We start from the raw sequence: 19841 nt of genomic DNA on the forward strand, positions 1-19841 counted from the left end.
ATGCCCCCTGGATGCCTCGCTGGAGAGGTGTTCCAGGCATGTCCCATCGGGAGGGGCCCCGGGGAAGACCCAGGACACACTGGAGGGACTACGTCTCGCAGCTGGCCTGGGAACGCCTCGGGGTTCCCCTGGAGGAGCTGGGGGAGGTGTGTGTGGATCAGGAGGTCTGGGCAGCTTTGCTTGAGCTGCTGCCCCCACGACCCAACTCCGGATGAAGCGGAAGAAAATGGATGGATGGATGGATGAACAATAACATACTGATGAAACAAAACAAATACTGAAAAAGAATTTATCAACTTTATTGCACAAGTATTAGAACAGGAATAATGTTAAGTGTAGCAAAACGTAAATGATTTGGAACCCCCCCACAAAACATTTTATATTGAATGAGCTGCTAATGTTAAATTACTTTAAATGTACTTTAAATGTAGTAAAAGCAATAGCGCTTTGGCACCACAAGGGGGCGCTATGTGGTAATGAGGAAAGGTGTGGAAGGCAAGAGCAAGAGTATAAAAGGACGTGATGTAAGCAGAGGATGGGGAATGCATCACTGATCTGTATATATTACTGGATCGCTCATTGGTCCACACATTCCGTACAATCCGCTGAAGCAAACTGGCGGCCATCTTACCACTCCATCTTACACTAACTTATGCAGACAGCTTATTAGAATGTCAACAATTTCAAGTAATAACTGAGCTTATTCTCTCATTTACTTATTTTTGGTCTTTGGATTATATATATATATATATATATATATATACATATATATATATATATATATATATATATATATATATATATATATGTGTGTGTGTGTGTGTGTGTATTGGTACCATATCATGAACAAAAGTGGATGGATAAAAAAAGTCTGATGGATAATACAGAAATAGTGGATTTTTTTTTTTTAAATAGTTGCACTAAAAGAATAAAACACCACTTAACTAGTTACAGGACAGTTAGTTTTCTCTGCAGTGACAACATGTATTCCACAAAGCTCTGTGAGCTTCAGCCTAATATAAGTTATAAAGCTCGTAGAAACAACACCAAAAGCTCCAAAACCTAATAAATGTCTTAAAATAGTTCATCCAACACAAAACAACATGTGGCTACACATGTCGAGTTAATAAGCCACTTATTATTATTATTATTATTATTATTATTATTATTATCTTTGCCTATATGCTGGATTAAGGGATAGAACTCTTCAAATTATTGTTCATTACGTTCCATTTCAATCAAATTCACAGGTGAAATGTTCATCCACAGACTTTGAACTGGCGATCTGCACAGTTTATAGCCGCACATGAAGGTATTTTTTAACTAAATTACAATGAATAAAGTTGCGTGCGCCTCATTAAAGATCAACAGAAAAGAGAGTTCAGGAGCGGGACATCGGAGTGGTAATATGGCGGCCAGTTTGCTTAAAAAATATTGACCAAGGAGCCACATATAGAGGTAATAGGTAACGGAAAAAGGTAATATATAGAAATGAATGGGAATGAAGGAGGAATGCAGATGCCACTGCCTATGCCTGGTGTCAGCCGAATAAACCTGCTTTAAGACAACAGGACAAAGCGATCGTCTTCTTGGTTGTTGGCTCTCACTGCGGTATTGTATCACTTCCTGTTCCGAAGCACAGCGGTGTTTTGCTGTATCTGTTAGCTGTTTAATCTGCGCAGTTAGATTGATCAAGTTACCTAGATAACGATTTGTTTCACAGTGTAATCTTCACGTGCCTTAACTAAAGCACTCCCTCTGCTGAATCACCTCTAAATTATTTACACATTATTCACTTTGTGTGTTTTTAGGAATCCGCTAGCTTAGCGCAGCTACTAGCTCTTAGCCAATTTAGCATGGCGGCTTCTCCTGTCTCTCCTGCACTTTTCTGCTCTGGGTGTGAAATGTTTAGTTATTCCTCGGCCTCCTTTAGCAGTAATGGTACTTGTAATAAGTGTAGCTTATTTGTAGCTTTGGAGGCCAGGCTGGGCGAATTGGAGACTCAGCTCCGCACCGTGGAAAATTCTACAGCTAGCCAGGCCCCTGTAGTCAGTGCGGACCAAGGTAGCTTAGCCGCCGTTAGTTTCCCTCTGGCAGATCCCGAGCAGCCGGGAAAGCAGGCCGACTGGGTGACTGTGAGGAGGAAGCGTAGTTCTAAACAGAAACCCAGTGTACACCGCCAACCCGTTCACATTTCTAACCATTTTTCCCCACTCGACGACACACCCGCCGAGGATCAAACTCTGGTTATTGGCGACTCTGTTTTGAGAAATGTGAAGTTAGTGACACCAGCAACCATAGTCAATTGTCTTCCGGGAGCCAGAGCAGGCGACATTGAAGGAAATTTGAAACTGCTGGCTAAGGCTAAGCGTAAATTTGGTAAGATTGTAATTCACGTCGGCAGTAATGACACCCGGTTACGCCAATCGGAGGACACTAAAATTAACATTGAATCGGTGTGTAACTTTGCAAAAACAATGTCTCTGTAGTTTTCTCTGGGCCCCTCCCCAATCAGACTGGGAGTGACATGTTTAGCCGCATGTTCTCCTTGAATTGCTGGCTGTCTGAGTGGTGTCCAAAAAATGAGGTGGGCTTCATAGATAATTGGCAAAGCTTCTGGGGAAAACCTGGTCTTGTTAGGAGAGACGGCATCCATCCTACTTTGGATGGAGCAGCTCTCATTTCTAGAAATCTGGCCAATTTTCTTAAATCCTCCAAACCGTGACTATCCAGGGTTGGGACCAGGAAGCAGAGTTGCAGTCTTACACACCTCTCTGCAGCTTCTCTCCCCCTGCCATCCCCTCATTACCCCATCCCTGTAGAGACGGTGCCTGCTCCCAGACCACCAATAACCACCAAAAATCTATTTAAGCATAAAATTCAAAAAGAAAAACTAATATAGCACCTTCAACTGCACCACAGACTAAAACAGTTAAATGTGGTCTATTAAACATTAGGTCTCTCTCTTCTAAGTCCCTGTTAATAAATGATATAATAATTGATCAACATATTGATTTATTCTGCCTTACAGAAACCTGGTTACAGCAGGATGAATATGTTAGTTTAAATGAGTCAACACCCCCGAGTCACACTAAATGTCAGAACGCTCGTAGCACGGGCCGAGGTGGAGGATTAGCAGCAATCTTCCATTCCAGCTTATTAATTAATCAAAAACCCAGACAGAGCTTTAATTCATTTGAAAGCTTGACTGTTAGTCTTGTCCATCCAAATTGGAAGTCCCAAAAACCAGTTTTATTTGTTATTATCTATTATCCACCTGGTCGTTACTGTGAGTTTCTCTGTGAATTTTCAGACCTTTTGTCTAACTTAGTGCTTAGCTCAGATAAGATAATTATAGTGGGCGATTTTAACATCCACACAGATGCTGAGAATGACAGCCTTAACACTGCATTTAATCTATTATTAGACTCAATTGGCTTTGCTCAAAATGTAAATGAGTCCACCCACCACTTTAATCATATCTTAGATCTTGTTCTGACTTATGGTATGGAAATTGAAGACTTAACAGTATTCCCTGAAAACTCCCTTCTGTCTGATCATTTCTTAATAACATTTACATTTAAATCCCAATTCAGATCAGGGAGACAGATACCCTCTCTACTTTTAAGATTAGGCTTAAAAGTTTCCTTTTTGCTAAAGCTTATAGTTAGGGCTGGATCAGGTGACCCTGAACCATCCCTTAATTATGCTGCTATAGACTTAGACTGCTGGGGGGTTCCCATGATGCACTGTTTCTTTCTCTTTTTGCTCTGTATGCACCACTCTGCATTTAATCATTAGTGATTGATCTCTGCTCCCCTCCACAGCATGTCTTTTTCCTGGTTCTCTCCCTCAGCCCCAACCAGTCCCAGCAGAAGACTGCCCCTCCCTGAGCCTGGTTCTGCTGGAGGTTTCTTCCTGTTAAAAGGGAGTTTTTCCTTCCCACTGTCGCCAAGTGCTTGCTCACGGGGGTCGTTTTGACCATTGGGGTTTTTATGTAATTATTGTATGGCCTTGCCTTACAATATAAAGCACCCTGGGGCAACTGTTTGTTGTGATTTGGCGCTATATAAATAAAATTGATTGATTGATTGAAGACAACAAGCTGAGTCTCTTTTAGGACAAGTGTAACATAAACATAATGGTACTTTTGTCAGTTTAAAATTTTCAAATGAACAAAATTATCTCCACTGTGCATCACAGACTCCAATATAGAATCAATGATGGCTCAACTGTCCACTTTGTACTTTAAAAATTACCCAACTTAAAGAGGCATTTGAAGTAACTGTGAAACTTTATGGAAAGTTTTTAATGAAAAATTCATGTGAATTACATGAAACTTGTTCCAAAGTTTGTATCAGATCTGTAAATGAAGACATTACATACTGCAAAAGAATCCTCCAAAACAGCACAGACAGGAATATGAATGGTAAATGTCTTTTTAAAGTTTTAAACTTTTTTTTAAAAACATGCAAAAAAAAAAAGGTTTCTTATTTAAGAAAATGATTACATAAAATTTATGGGTGGATCGGAAAGTGACAAAACAACAAAAGCTGAAAAATTTCTGAAAAGTTTCAATCTTTGCCGTGTCTTTTTTTAATTACACTTACTCACACTTACTCAATTCTCAAAAATTTTAGAAAAACTATATACAGTACGGTTAGATCAATACATTGAAAAGTTCAAGATATTAAACGATAACCAGTATGGCTTCAGAAAAAATAAATCAACTTTAGCTTTAATTGATTTAGTGGAAGAAATAACAAATAATATTGATAAAAAGAAACATACAATGGCGATCTTCATTGACTTAAAAAAGGCGTTTGATACTATTAACCACAACATATTATTACGTAAATTGGAAAAAATTGGCATAAGAGGTACTGCACTAAATTGGCTCCAATCTTATTTAAACAACAGGCAACAATATGTACAAATAGGAGAATATAAATCTTTGTTCAAACAGATACATTGTGGAGTTCCACAAGGGTCCGTTTTAGGACCTAAACTTTTTTTAATTTACATTAATGACTTGCAACTCATCTCTGAAAAACTGAAATCTATCCTCTTTGCTGATGACACAACGATAGTATGTTCTGGGGAAAACCTGGAACAACTTGTGATCGAAATGCAAATAGAAATTATTAAATTAAAAAATTGGTTTGATGGTAATAAATTGTCACTTAATATTTCAAAGACAAAACTAATGCTCTTTGGAAACCGAGAAATGAAAACAAAAGTAAATCTTAAAATTGGCATGGTTCCTACTGAAAGGGTTAACCAATATAGATTTTTTAGGAATAATAATCGATCACAAGATGTGCTGGAAACCCCACATTGCTAGCATACAATCCAAAATGGCCAGAAGTATTTCCATAATGGGGAAAGCCAAGCATTTCTTAAATCAGGATTTCTTATATATTATTTATTGCACATTAATACTACCATATATTAGCTATGGCATTGAGGTATGGGGTAATACATATAAAAGTAATGTAGACACACTTTTTAAGCTACAGAAAAGGGCAATAAGAATCATCCATAATGCAGGCTTCAGAGATCATACGAGTACACTGTTTTTACAATCCAAAATCTTAAAATTTAGAGATCTTGCACAATTTAAAACTCTACAAATAATTTTCAAAGTGAAACAAAACCTACTACCAGATAACCTCCAAAAATTGTTTAGTGAAAGAGAGGGAGGTTACAATTTAAGAAGGAAATATAATAAAAAAAAACAGTGTGCTCGTACAACAATGAAACAAATGTGCTTTACGAGACATGGGGTGGATTTATGGAATAACCTAACTGAGGACATCAAAGTGTGTACTACATTACATCAATTCAAAAGAAATTTAAAACTTAAAATATTAAAAAAATATGAAACTGAATAACATAATTTTCAGTATATATACAGGTGTGCATGTTTGTGGATCTAAACTATTATCGGGTCATATCGAATGTATGGGAAACATGCATGCACATGTGGACACAGGTTGCCCATGGGTGCATGTGTGTGGATAAAAAAACTTATATTATTATGTCATGTTGAATACAGGGAAACGTGCATGCACGCATGGACACGGGTTGCCCATGTCTGCATGTAAGTGGATAAAATTGTTATATTATTAAGTCATATTGAATACAGGGAAACGTGCATGCATGCGTGGGCGCGGGTTGCCCATGGACAACCGAAAAACCAAAGCACAGCTGAAAATAAAACATGTGAAAGGGGGTAGAAAATATAAGTTTTACTTCATCCTACTCCCTTTGAGTAATGTACGGACTCTAAAAGATGAATGTGCGCAATAGATAAATGTTTTTAACTTGCTCAAATAAAATAAAATAAAATACACTTTCCCATACTGTCATTCCCATCATCTGGAAATCTGCCTATGTTCTCCCTCTACTGAAAGGAGGGGCCCCCTCAATTCTTAATAATTATCGGCCAGTATATACGAGGTCTCTTAGATAATAAACCGACCCTTTTATTTTTTTTTTAACTATATGGATTTGAATGACATGCGATTACACCAATCATGCTTGAACCCTTGTGCGCATGCGTGAGTTTTTTCACGCGTGTCGGTGACGTCATTTCCCTGTGGGCAGGCCTTGAGTGAGATGTGGTCCCGCCCTCTCGGCTGAATTCCTTTGTTTCACACGCTGCTCGAGACGGCGCGCGTTGCTTTATCAAAATTTTTTCTGGACCTGTGAGGAATATCCGAGTGGACACTATTCGAGAAATTAAGATGGTTTTCTGTGAAAAGTTTAACGGCTGATGAGAGATTATGGGGTGTTTCTGTCGGTGTAAGGACTTCCCACGGAGCGGGACGTCCTGCAGCGCTTCCAGGCGCTGTCGTCGGCCTGTTTCGAGCTTAAAACATCCTAATTTAAGGCTTAATTCACCCAGGACATCGTGAGAGAACAGAGAAGATTCAGAAGAGGCCGGCATGAGGAATTTATGCGGACATTCCACTGTTTAAGGACATTTTTTTAATGAAAGACGTACGGGCAAATTCGCCGAGTCGTTTCCGTGACGACTCGGCAAATCTGTGTGCGCCGCAACAGGAAAAACACCTCCGTGTTGAAAACCATTTGTAGAATTCAGGCGGCTTTTAATGGCTTTCAACAAGTGAGTAACTGAGAAATTGTTTAACAGCTTGGGCATGTTCCAACTTGCCCGTTAAGATTTCCAACGGAGGTGTTTTTCCTGCCGCGACCCCCCGCGGTCGGGTCCAGCCCAACATGCGACTCTGCCCGCACGTTCTTTCATTACAAAATGACCGTTAACAATGGAATGTCCGAATAAACTCCTCATGCCGACTTCTTCCGAAAGTTCTCTGTTCTCTGACGACTAACTGCGTCAACAGAGCCTGAAATGTGGAAGTTTTCAACTTGAAACGGCGAGACGCTGCCGCCTTGAAGTGCAGATCGCCGTCAGGCGCCGTGGACCGTCCTTAAAGCGACACTACCAGACCAAAATCTCTCATCAGCTGTTAAAATTTTTACCGAAAACCAGCTGAATTTATTGAATGGTGTCCACTCAGTTGTGCCTTACAGTTTTGAAAAAAATTTTATCAAACAAAGCAACAGTCTCTGAGCCATTCCTAAACAATGAAAAAAATCGACGAGCGGGTGGACGACTCCTCACTCAAAGCCTGCCCACAGGCGAATGACGTAACCGACAGGCGTGAAAAAACTCTCGCATGCCCACGAGGGTTCAAGCATGTCTGATGTAATCACACGTGATTCAAATCCATATGGTTTTTGAAAAAATAATAAGGTCGGATACTTTTCTAATAGACCTCGTAAATGATGTATTGTAGCCAAAATCCTTGAAAAGTTTGTCAGTGAACAACTCCAAGAATTTATAGATACAAACGGAATTATAATAAAATAACAGCTGCTATTAAGGTTGTGAATGACTTTATTAAGGCACAGGACTGCAGGAAAGATTGTGCAGCACTTGTTATTGATTTGTCAAAAGCCTTTGACACAGTAGACCACGTCACCTTGACAGAAAGACTTATAATATTGGCTTATCTGAGCACGCTACAGGCTGGCTTTCCAATTACTTATAAGCTAGATCTCAAAGTGTCTGTGTGCCGAGTCTTCCCCCCTGTGTCAAAGGGCGTGCCCCAAGGTTCCATTCTGTGGCCACTGTTGTTTTCGAGATATGTAAATCTTTGTGACAATTTATCGAATGATGCTTACCATTTCTATGCAGATGATACAGTCAGCTATTGTTCCTCCTCCTCAGTAACTAAAACTCAGGAACACCTGCAGTCTGCCTTTGATGTTGTTCAGACCCACTTAACTCAAACTAGTGTTAAATGCAGGAAAATATAAATGAATGTAGTTGTTAAATGGCAAAGAACGATCATCTAATCTTCCTAAGATCTCAACCATTCAAGGGGGTTGAAATTGAAATAGTCACCTCGTACAGGTACTTAGGTACCATCATTGACCAGAATCTGTCTTCCAAAACACCACACACTGAAAACCTCGTCTCCACGCTGAAAGTCAAATTAGGTCTCTTCTTTAGGTACAGATCCAATGCCTCAATCAAAACAAGACCATACTTGATATCAGCAGCTTTTGGATGCTGGTGATTTCTTGTTTTTGATCAGTGTTTTCAGACGTTAGCTGCTGTGTACTACTGAGCTCTGTGTTTGATTCCTGGTTGTGGAAATCGACACGTCACTGTGTTTTGTACCCCCAACCTCATCTATGCCGTCCCCCACCCCAACACACACACACACACACACACACACACACACACACACACACACACACACACACACACACATAATTTCTGTGTCCTTGCACTATTCTTCTTCAAGCTTCAACACTTATTCAGTAAGTAATATTGTGCTTCATATGAATTTGAGAAAGCGTGAAATTAGTTTGAGGTTATCCTTACAAAACACATGAAGGAATGTTACCTGAAGGTACCCTGACACTTGCATGCACATCGTCGTGACGCTGCCACCCGCTGTGTTCCCAGCTGAATGCTGCGCTTTGTGCCACTGGACGCTGCGTATATAAAATAATTATTTCATAGCAGATTAATAATTTTCTCTCAGAGTTTGTCTTTTGAAAATGCCTGTAATCGCTTCCAGAATCACAGATGACCATTTCATCTGCCGCTTTATATTCTCTCTCTCCTGCGCTGCATGAGGTGAAGAACGTATTTGGAACCGTCTAAAAAGGAAATTATTTGTAATGTTCATATTGTCATGGCTTTGTAAAACAGCTGAATGTTCATTCCTTCTTATGAGGAGCTGTAAAAGTATGTTTATTATATATTTAACATCTTGTTATAACCGTTCAGAGGAGCTGCATTTTGGTGTGGTGCGCTGACACAATCACTCGCACTCACGCAGTGTTTTTTAATTGTTTGTGCAATGGTCACGTGAAGTTCACATAACTAATGTGTGATGGAGATTTTGAACATTTCAAAATTTTCTTTGCACACTTGCAGGAAGCCGCGCACAGTTTACAAAGAGTCTGAGACGGGTGCATGCAAGTGTGTGGATCAAAGTTATGGAAGTGTCAGGGCACCTTTACTCTATCGCCAACTCCTACCAAGTTAGATAGTATACAAATAATGAATGTTTATGAGTTCAATGGTACGAATATTTAATTCAGTGAAACCAGTTTGTTCCAGCAGTTTGTTCCAGTTTGTTCCAGCAGTTTGTTCCAGCTTTCACTGAATTAAATATTTGTACCATTGAAAGAATATAAAAACATTCATTATTTGTTTTATATAACAGCTAAAATAGATCATTGTCATTTGATATTTTATTCATTTATAAACAACAGAAAAGGGATTTACATTTTGGTATTCCACTGTAACGTGTAGTCCAGTGATGCTGTGCACTGACTTTGGACTTCCATTAATAAAAATTAAAAAAAAAGACTTTGTGTAGTTCCTCAGTTCAGCCAAAAATCACATTAGCGTTTCATGTTAGCAGCTCTTCATGCATCCAGGCGGCTGACAGGGGAGTGGATCTTGTGTGTGTGTGTGTGTGTGTTTGTAGCAGCGTCAGTTAACTCAATCAAAGCATCATGTCGCTGTCCCGTGGGCGCAGTTTCGCAACTGGCTCAGTCCAGCTGTACCTCCTCAGTGCAGCAAAAAAAAAAAAAGTCATGTTAGAAATGAGTCCAGGTTTTCTTTCTCTTCCTGCTCACAGGCAGCACAGTGGATTTGTTTTGTGTGTGTGTGTGTGTGTGTGTGTGTCTGTCTGTATCTTACAAGAATTAGCAGTGTCAGTTAGCTCAAATTATGTCTCAGGAGAGTCGTGTCTTCTGCGCGCGCGCGCACACACACACGCAACCTGGTCGGCGCTTGTGCGTGCGTGAACAACAAAAATAAGACTGTATACATCCTCAGTGCAGCAAAAAATAAATAAATGAATAATAATAATATAATAAAATAAATAAATAAATCACGTCAGAAATGAGTCCAGCTTTTGTTCTCTCTTCCTGCTAACAACCTCCAGGCAGCACAGTGGATTGGTTTTGTGTGTGCGTTCACACACGTGTGGGGGCGCACATACTTGTGCGCGAGCATGTGTGTTTGCGAAGTGCGCGCGCACGAGTATGCGTGCACATGCGCGCACACGAGCATGTGTGCACAAGTGTGTGCACGAGGACGTGCGCACGTGTGTATGCGTGATCACATGTGCGCGTGCACATGAGAGTGCAATGGTACCAAACGTATGGAACCAAATTTGCACTCTAAATGGAACCAAGCTGCACTCTGAATGCAATGCAACACAAATGGGATGAATTAATCCATGTCATGTGACATACAAAGCACCAATCAAATGACAAGAATCCACTCAGCAGTTATATAATTAATGATAATAACTTTGAGCAGTGTGTAGTTAATCACAATGTCAACCATGTCTTAACAAACGTACACCTTGTCTGTTAAAACTCTGTCAGAGTAAGTCCACCTCTTTGTACATCCCACCTTCAAACACAGCCTCATACAACCAGCCATCAAAAACCTACTGAAGCTCCCACTTTTCTATAGGAATACAAACTTCCCACAGGCACTGCACAAATATATATAAAATTGAAAGCCAGCATCAATTTGAAAAACTGTGAATTGATTTAAATAGCTAATCATCACATTTAATAGGTTTTAATGTAAACTGAAAAATACTAAAACTCAAACAGACTCTTGTTGGACTGCTTTGAAATTCATGACCATCTTTTTTGTTGAAATTTACAAAGAAAGAAAAAAAAAACTGGTGGCAAACAAGAAAGTATTCTTTATCTTAGAGTTTTTAGTTTGCTTGTTCATAGTCACTGACTATGTAATTCTTTGAAAAACTTTCTCAGACAAAATCTTTATATGAGTTTTTTTAACAATGGTGCAGGGAAAAAGTTTTATGATGCCTTGTATAATGACAAAAAAAATAATTAATGAACCCTAATATTGTGTGAGGTCGGCTTACCTTAGGCAGGGATGTGGTAGGCGGTGAAGGAGAATGGGAATTGTGGGCAGGACTGGAACCTTGGTGGGTGTTACTGTTCTGATCCTCTGGTCTTTCAGGTGCAGGGGATGGACTGGGATGTGGTGATGGATGCATATTATTGCTAGTTTCTTTGGTTGCCGATGTCTCATTGGGTGTTTCTATGGCAACAGATGGTGGGGACAACTGGTGGGAACTAGAATTCAGATTCTGTTCTTCACTTTCCACGGCTGCCTTCTTGACAAACTTGTCAGCTGTTTCTATGTTCCCATTGGCCGAGTGGATACTGTCCATGTCACCCAAAAGACAATCAGGCTGGTAGAAAGTATTACCTGGAGCAAAAAGTAAACTGTCGACTTAAGACATTACTTAACAAGATAGCACTAGCAATTCTGTGCCATCCCGCTTCCTTGCCTGCTTTGCATCACCTCAAATTTCCTGTTAAACACGGTTTACAGACTTCCTGAGTCTGATTCTGGATGTTCTAGGTCTCTTACCTGAGCCTCCTTCAATGCCTCCAGCCAGCGTATTGAACCTGTTGACCACAACATAAATTAGCTTTAGACTAACTGTGCTAAACATAAGCTATAAAACCAAATTAGTCATATAAACATTGGCTTGTGTTTGTGGTGGAGCACAGACCTCTGGTACAGTAGTTTCTGGATGTTGGGCCCCTGTGGGCCCTCAGGTTCAGTGATGGAGCTCCGTTTCTTCAGAGGTCGTGGAGCATTGCTGAGGCGTCGGCGCAGAACCTCGAGGTCAGTGTCACTCTGGTAACGTAGCTGAGAGTGGGCTGCTGCGGAAATAAAAACACTTTCAATTTTAATTTATAAAGTTTACAACTACCAATTTGCACATTTTAACTATTAACTGCTGCTTTCTGGATACAGTTTGTGACTTTTTTATTTTGGACCAAATTTTGACTTTAAAAAATTATAGTAGTGGGAATGAGTGAGCTAATCAGTTAACTTACAAACTGTTGCTAACACTTAGTTTACTCATTGCTTTGTTTCTCCATTTCTTATTTTTTTGTTCATTATTTCTTCTTAATGCTGCCATCTGTTTTGGAGTTAATAGTTTGTTTATTCTGTAAAATGTCAGAAAAAAGAATTATGAATGAACTCTTTGCATTCCTGGGGAGAACATGCAAACTCCACACAGAAAGGACCAATGATCAATATGTAAGTGACTGGGCAAAAACCAAGATCAAGGAATTTGATTTTCAACCCGACTTGTATGGAAATAGTGAGTGCTGCGGCGTGGCGGGTTGGGTTTAACCTCTGGTACCTACCAACAGGGGTGAGCTTAGTGGGGCTGAGAGGACGAGGAATGCTGTCCACACTCGGTGGAGGGAGAATCTGTCCATCGCAGCCATCGCCTTTTCCTGCTCCCAGTATTTCTTTATCTGGAGCATCCCCTCCTCTTGCTGCTCCCCCCTGAGGGAAAGGTACAGGAGATGGAGAGGCGGAGGAAGAAGGGAGGATCGGTTTTCCGTAGACTAGGGAAAGAGAGGGAAAATGCTTGGTTGTCATTCGTGCACATTTGTTTCATCATTATACGTAACATGATATCCCCAATACTGTCTGCTTCTGAGTCAGGCTTCTAAAATTATGATGAGCCAAAGCTCATCATCTACGATACAGACTTCATCCCACAGTTAAGCCGCGTTCACCCCGGGCGTGACACGAGCGACAGGGGCGACAGGTTGCCATTTAATCCCTATGGAAGGACGCGTTGTGGTGCAAAGCCATGCAGTGTGACGCGAATGAAGCGATTTTGAGCAATTGGCACGTTTGCGGCCTGATATGTCGCGTCGCTCTCCTCCCCAAATTGAAAAATCTGAACTTTTTCGTCTTGTTGCGCCCGGTGTGAAGGCGGTATTAGACATACAAAATAAATCTCACATTTCAACATCTAAATCAACGTTTTATGAGACAAGAATTGTACTATTCTTAATAAAGCTGTAACTTTAGGAGGAAACATAAACATATGGCATTAAAGAATATATATTTAACTCATAACAGGTGGAGAGCAATGGAGAATCTGGATGAAGTCTACTTAAATATAAGTTTCACAAATAAGGAATGATTTTTCAGTTGTGTCTTCTGTTGTAGGGTGAAGATAATCATATCAAAAAACTGTACAAGAAACTGAAGAAATGACAATTGTCACAACACTTTACTGTCTTTGTACAAGTATAGAACAACACTTGTTCCTAAATACAGGAGCGGCTCCCCAAATTAGGAACAGACCCTAAATACGGAGCAGACCCTAAATAAGGAGCAGACCCTAAATAAGGGGCAGGCCCTAAATAAGGAGGTGACCCTAAATAAGGAACAGACCCTAAATAAGGACTCGACACAAAAAGTGGAGGAAGTGATCCCACAACTTTCTGGCTGTGAGGCACCAGCGTTAATCACTAAGTCCTGCATCCTGGTCTTGCGTGGACTCTTTTTTTGGCGGTAGGTCCACCTGCGTGCTGGTCTGGTTTTAAGGCAATAATTGCGCTCTCAGTTTCCCCTACCAAATCATCTGTTGCTACCGCACTTCTCCCTACTGAAGTGAAAGGATGCTCACTTTTGTTTTTTTATGTGAATCAACTTTATGTGCATTACTAGCAGCTGGGAAGTAGTGCTGTGGAACCGCAGAAGGCTCGGGAAGGAAGACATGAGTGTCACCCAGATACCATCAGGGTAGGCCTGGGATCCAGCAGTAACCAGCTACATCACAGCTATCAGCACAGTTGTCAAACGTGAGCTGTAATTTGTACTGTTTTCATTGCTGACTTGCTAAGCTAGCTAGCCCGCCATGATTCTTTACACTGTAGCAGCGTCTGTTGTTCATCATGCCAACAAAAAAGGCAATAAGTGGAGAAGATCTGGAGGAGACAAGACCATCATTGAACTTTATGTTGGAGGAACTCAGCGGTGTGGTTAACCCTCTGGAGTGTTGGCTATTTTGGGGTGTTTTTGACTACTTTTGGTTTAACCTTCACCTCACCTGTGTGACTTTACAGTTTTTCTTTCATTTTGACATACTGCATTAAAACAGTGACCCTAAATTCACCACAAAACCTAAAATTCAAATCTGAAAATTATGTTTAATGAACCATTTTTATAACTAAGAACGCAAATATAAATTGTAAATTTCAAAAATGTATGTAAAAATGTAGCATAAACAAAGTTATATACAACAATTCACAATAAATGTAAGAAGTGCTTCAGGCGTTTTTTGTGGCTATTTACATGCAATAAGATGCAATAAGATGCCACACAAATTATATTTGTGCCACTCAGGAAAACAATTCCTGTCCAATGCTCATCAGAAGCTCCAAGAATTTGTACAGATATTCCACCTCAATGTCCATGTATTTTACCCTAATTCCTTGTTTTTGTAGTGTTTTTATTGGTGTTGGTACAGACTGTCCCCACTGTGTTAGTGGCCAAAAAAAAAACGTGTTTTGGACTTTGGGGGGTCTCTACCTGAACTCCTGTGTTCTCTGCACCTGGAGCCTGCTTTATGTTCCAGGAGTAAGTGCTGGAGCAGAGTTCTGCAGCAGTGAGTCCTTGAGAAGATGGAAAGAGAAGCGCGCAGTCTGATCCACTGGGCAGATCTGTACGCACAGATCGGTGGATCCACCTGCTCTGGTTCATCCAGACCAGAACAATAAAGTCCAATTCATCATCAGACTGATCACGCTCTGGTTCAGACTCTGATGACACGCTCCGTGATTCAATCGTCTTCATGCAGTTCAACAACAACAACAAAAAAGACTTGATGCGCTGTTCCAGATGCCTGATTATTTTGACGCAATAAATAAATAAAACTATAAAACACTCCACCACACACAGTAAAACACAGTCAGAGCACAGCAAATATCACAAGTTTCAAAACTAACTGCTGTCTGTTTTTCACTCTTCATGAAACCACACTTTTCTTCTATCAGCAAGCAAATTATGTGGATTGGGGATCATTGTTTATTAGATAATATATTTTACTCCAGTCATAAAATAAAATTTGCATGTTTTTTTTTTTTACTTGTTTGCTGTCACAGACAGAGAGACTCGGAAGAAAAGTCCTGTTTGCAAAACGCACACACACAAACACACACACACAGAGGACAGGCACGTGTGGTCTGTTTGTTGTCTTCAAACCCATGTGGAGTTGGTGATTGTGATTGGTTAGCTCCTGAGTTTTCCACCAGTGGTAACACCCCTCTCTCCTGCTGCAGTTGAGGGATTCATATTTCATTCCAGCCCTCTTACTCCTCCAGCTGAATGAGGAAATGAGTCGTTTTTGCTGCGGGTGTCTGCAAAACGCGCAACGAATATGAAAATATTACACCCCCCCCCCCCCAAAAAAAAATCACCTAAATTATTAATCATAATTCAAGTTATACTTGGCCTTTTAACAACATTTAAAAAGTGGTGTGGAGGTTGAATTCCACACATTCAACACACATTCAAACAGACACTTAGAATGGAGCAGATTGTGTGCTACATCCGCTTAATTAGGTCATGTGACTTTTATGTGGTGGCACGTCAATCGACTCAGGAGGGTTAGACAACAGACTGAATTACTTGTTTTATTGAAGGAGGCTTGTGAACTTAGAAAAATTATGCAGGAGAAAGACCTCAAAATCAGACTTCTAGAAAAATGAGAGGATGAAGTGGAACAGTATACCAGGATGGAAGATGTTATTGTAACAGGACTGAATACCAAACATCAGTCATACACGAGGGCCGCAGCTGGGGCTCGCGGCACAAGTGTTGAGGAAGCCATGCCGGGAGAAATCCACTCCCTGGAGCAGCAGATCATCCAGTTATTTTCCTTGAATGACATCCACATCACATTGCAGATTGTCATCCACTTCCAAGGAAAGACAACAAGTCTAAACTGGTCATTATTATCCAGTTCACAATGGTAAGAGAGCTTTGTGACATGGAAAACTTTAAGTGACCGTTTCCTCAGGTGGAAAATGTTCTCAAATGACTTGTTTTTTTCTTATTTTTATCGTCATGGGATAAATTCTGAGTAATCACTCTTCAGGCTTATATCGCGCAATTAGACTTCATTCAGCTGCATTTTTCTGCCTGTGAATTATAACTGTTATATGAAGTTAATTGATTTTATTCCATTTACCTCTGCACAGGAGACTTTGGACTACACTGACCATCAAACTCATGACAATGAATATAATATTAACCCAGATTACTTTTTCCTAAACAATATTTTTCATCATTGCAAATACTTCACGGAGGAACAATTTAAGGATTACTCTATGATAAATGGGATTTTTCAATTACAAATTTTAATAATCGGCATCTGCCTATGAACATTCCAAAAATTCAGGACTGTTTAAAAAATTCCAATAAACATTTTTCAGCTATTGCAATTTCTGAGACAGTTAAAAAAAATGACCAAGAGGATGATGTCCAGTTTGAGGGATATGATTTTTTTTTTCTACAAACAGTAAATAGGGCGGGGGCATTGCACTTTATGTTAAAACAGTTCAACAATGTGAAACTATTAAAAATATCTCCTTTTATATAGAAAATATTATGGAATGTATCACAGCAGAGATTAAATGTTAAAAACCTAAAAATATAATTATAAGTTATATTTATAGAGTTCCTGATTCCAACATTAATAGTTTAATTAATAGGACAAATTTATAGAAATGTATAACACCATCAAAAGAAACACGCTTTTATTTGTTTGTGGAGATTTCAATATAGATTTTTTTAAATCCATATAGTCAATCACAAATAAGAGAATTCATTAACTCTGTGTTTTGTTTGGGACTATATGTTGTGAAAGTGTTGGAACACGGACCCACAACAGGGGGCGCAATGAACGGACAATGGAGAAAGTAAATAACAAGATTTACTACTGAACAAGCAAGAGTAATACAACAAACACAATTTAGGGTCGAATCCGCTGGTGTCGTGTGGGCAGGCTCGAAGGTAGGAGACGTCCGTCTCAGTCGAACCGGAACCACCCAGATCTCCTCTGCCACCGAACCCTGGAAATACTGGAACCGCCAAGTCCCGACTTCCCAGGTGGCCACTGCCTCCGCTCGTCGGATCCGGTACTGCTGGCAGGAGAGAGCAACAACACACAGGAGTGGATGAACGCACCCAGTTACAGAGAGGGGAGAAGCCGCCTCCACCTCTTGACAAAGTTCAGCAGGAAGGTGAGTACTTATCCAAGGAATAAGGTTCTTAGTAGTCACCAGTCCTGAAAAACGGTTTTGACAGTCTTAATTAATAATGCAAAGTATACCTGCAGAGAATACTACCTTGGTCTTAGGTGATATCTCGGCACTGAGGTGGAGACGCCGTCCTCCTGATATACCTCGGTGCTGAGTGGAAACAGCTGTGTTTGGTGATGGGTGACAGCTGTCACCCAGATTACTCCCATGATGCGGCAGCGCCCTCTGGTGCCTGGAGCCCGCACTCCAGGCAGGGCGCCCTCTGGTGGTGGTGGGCCAGCAGTACCTCCTCTTCAGCGGCCCACACAACACTATATTCAACAATTACACATCCAAGCAGGATAACTACAAAAACAGCGACACTTGTTGATAACATATTAACAAATGTTACTGAAGGGAACTTAACTGGTGGGTTAGTTATAACGGATGTCAGTGATCATTTACCTGTTTCTGCTGTCTTTGAATTATCTGTTGATAAAAAGGATTTTAATGACACTTGCAATTTAGTAAGGAAAATACCTGATGTTACTATTGAGAATCTTTGAAGACATTTATTGCATCAAAACTGGTATGACATTTATGTTGAGGATATCGACAAATCATATGAATTATTTATTTATATTATTTCCAAATTATGCGACAGACACTGCCCACTTGTGGCTAATGTGGGTAACAAAAGGTATGTTGACAAACCTTGGATAACAAAGGGGCTAAAGAATGTGTGTAAAAAGAAAAATCTATTACATAAGCAATTTTTAAAATTTAGAACTAAGGATGCTGAAAGTAAATATAACAAATATAAAAATAAATTAACTAGTATTCTGAGATCTTGCAAGAAACACTATTACAGTGAATTATTGGAAAAATAAGAACAATATTAAATGCACTTGGAAGAAAAAAGTTGTTAAAGATTATCCATCTTAGGGCCCTGTCCCACTGGGGAGAGGATTAATTGCGCATGAATTGAGTATACAAATTGCGGGCGTTCGTTGTCGTCCGCAACACAAATGGCCAAAAATGATAAATGTCCCAGTATGAATTACGGAGTTAATCACGGCAGTATTACGGCTGTATTATGAATGCATCGCGCACATGTTGCGCGTGCACGGCATCTGCATTGCGGTCATAAAAGAAGCACACTCGGGCCGTCGGCATCACTATTCACACCAACAATTGCGAGGGTTAACTGTTCATGTGTTTGGGGAGCGGGAGGGGGGAAGCCGCTCGGGATGTGAGACGGTTTTTTTTTTGTTTGTTTGTTTTTGTTTTTTTGAGTGAGTTGTGGATAAACAGCAACTCTTCCTTTTGTTGGTGTTAAATAAAAGTCCTGGATTGCAGCAGCTACGTCGTTGTGGATTTACACTGACTGGCAGGTATGTCGCTTTCTGACACATATAGTACTTTGGGTTTACGTGACGTGTTTGTTATGCATTCACAGATTGTCCACAAATCAGCTGCAAAGCAGATGTAATAACAAAGCTTTAGTCGTGGCCAAATTGTATGCATTCGCTACAACATATTTTAGTTTGTGATGTGGACATGATAGGCACAATATATATCCGTTTTACACACTGTCCCAGTCCGCCGTCAAGCAGCAAATCCCCGTCAGTTGCGGATATCAGCGGTTAACGGCAGAGTGAGTATGTATTGTGTATGAATTGAGTATATATGGAGTATGTAAGGCGAATATTATCCGCATCCAGAATTTTGAACAGCTCAAAAATCCTGGCTGCAGACATGCGTGCCTCTGCGGATGATCACGGACGTGTTTGGATGACGGCCGACTCATACGGGCATGTTACACGGATATTGCGGATGTTTGGTGAATATGGGCCAATTTTGTGCGCAATCCATACACAAATCCTCCTAAACGCCAGTGGGACAGGGCCCTTATTTTCATACAACTAATGACATAATCATTAAGGAAAAACTTATATCAGATGTTTTCTGGGGGACGATAACAATGCAGTCAATATAATTTTGAATTCAATGTTTATTCAAGAAACTTATGAAAAAGAAATAATTGACATAGTTCATAAATTAAAATGTAAAAAAAAATCAACTGACAGTTATAATTTTGACATGTGTTTGATAAGGAAGATCACTGATTGTATCATTAAACCCTTATCTTATATTTG

The 19841-nt window shown here is 40.1% G+C and overlaps 1 protein-coding gene across 3 annotated transcripts in view; it reads right to left on the minus strand.

The window, feature by feature from the left end:
* Positions 1-19841, minus strand: part of LOC117531694 (apoptosis-stimulating of p53 protein 1-like) — a 196264-nt gene that overhangs the window by 51006 nt on the left and 125417 nt on the right. For all 3 annotated transcript variants that reach the window (XM_034194801.1, XM_034194800.1, XM_034194799.1), the window contains 4 exons: positions 12781-12987; positions 12132-12285; positions 11987-12024; positions 11472-11821 (listed from right to left, as the gene is read on the minus strand). In XM_034194801.1, the coding sequence (XP_034050692.1) occupies positions 11472-11821; positions 11987-12024; positions 12132-12285; positions 12781-12987 (749 nt within the window). The remainder of the gene's footprint in view (positions 1-11471; positions 11822-11986; positions 12025-12131; positions 12286-12780; positions 12988-19841) is intronic.

Source organism: Thalassophryne amazonica, chromosome 19, assembly GCF_902500255.1.
Source record: "Thalassophryne amazonica chromosome 19, fThaAma1.1, whole genome shotgun sequence".
Lineage (NCBI taxonomy): Eukaryota > Metazoa > Chordata > Actinopteri > Batrachoidiformes > Batrachoididae > Thalassophryne > Thalassophryne amazonica.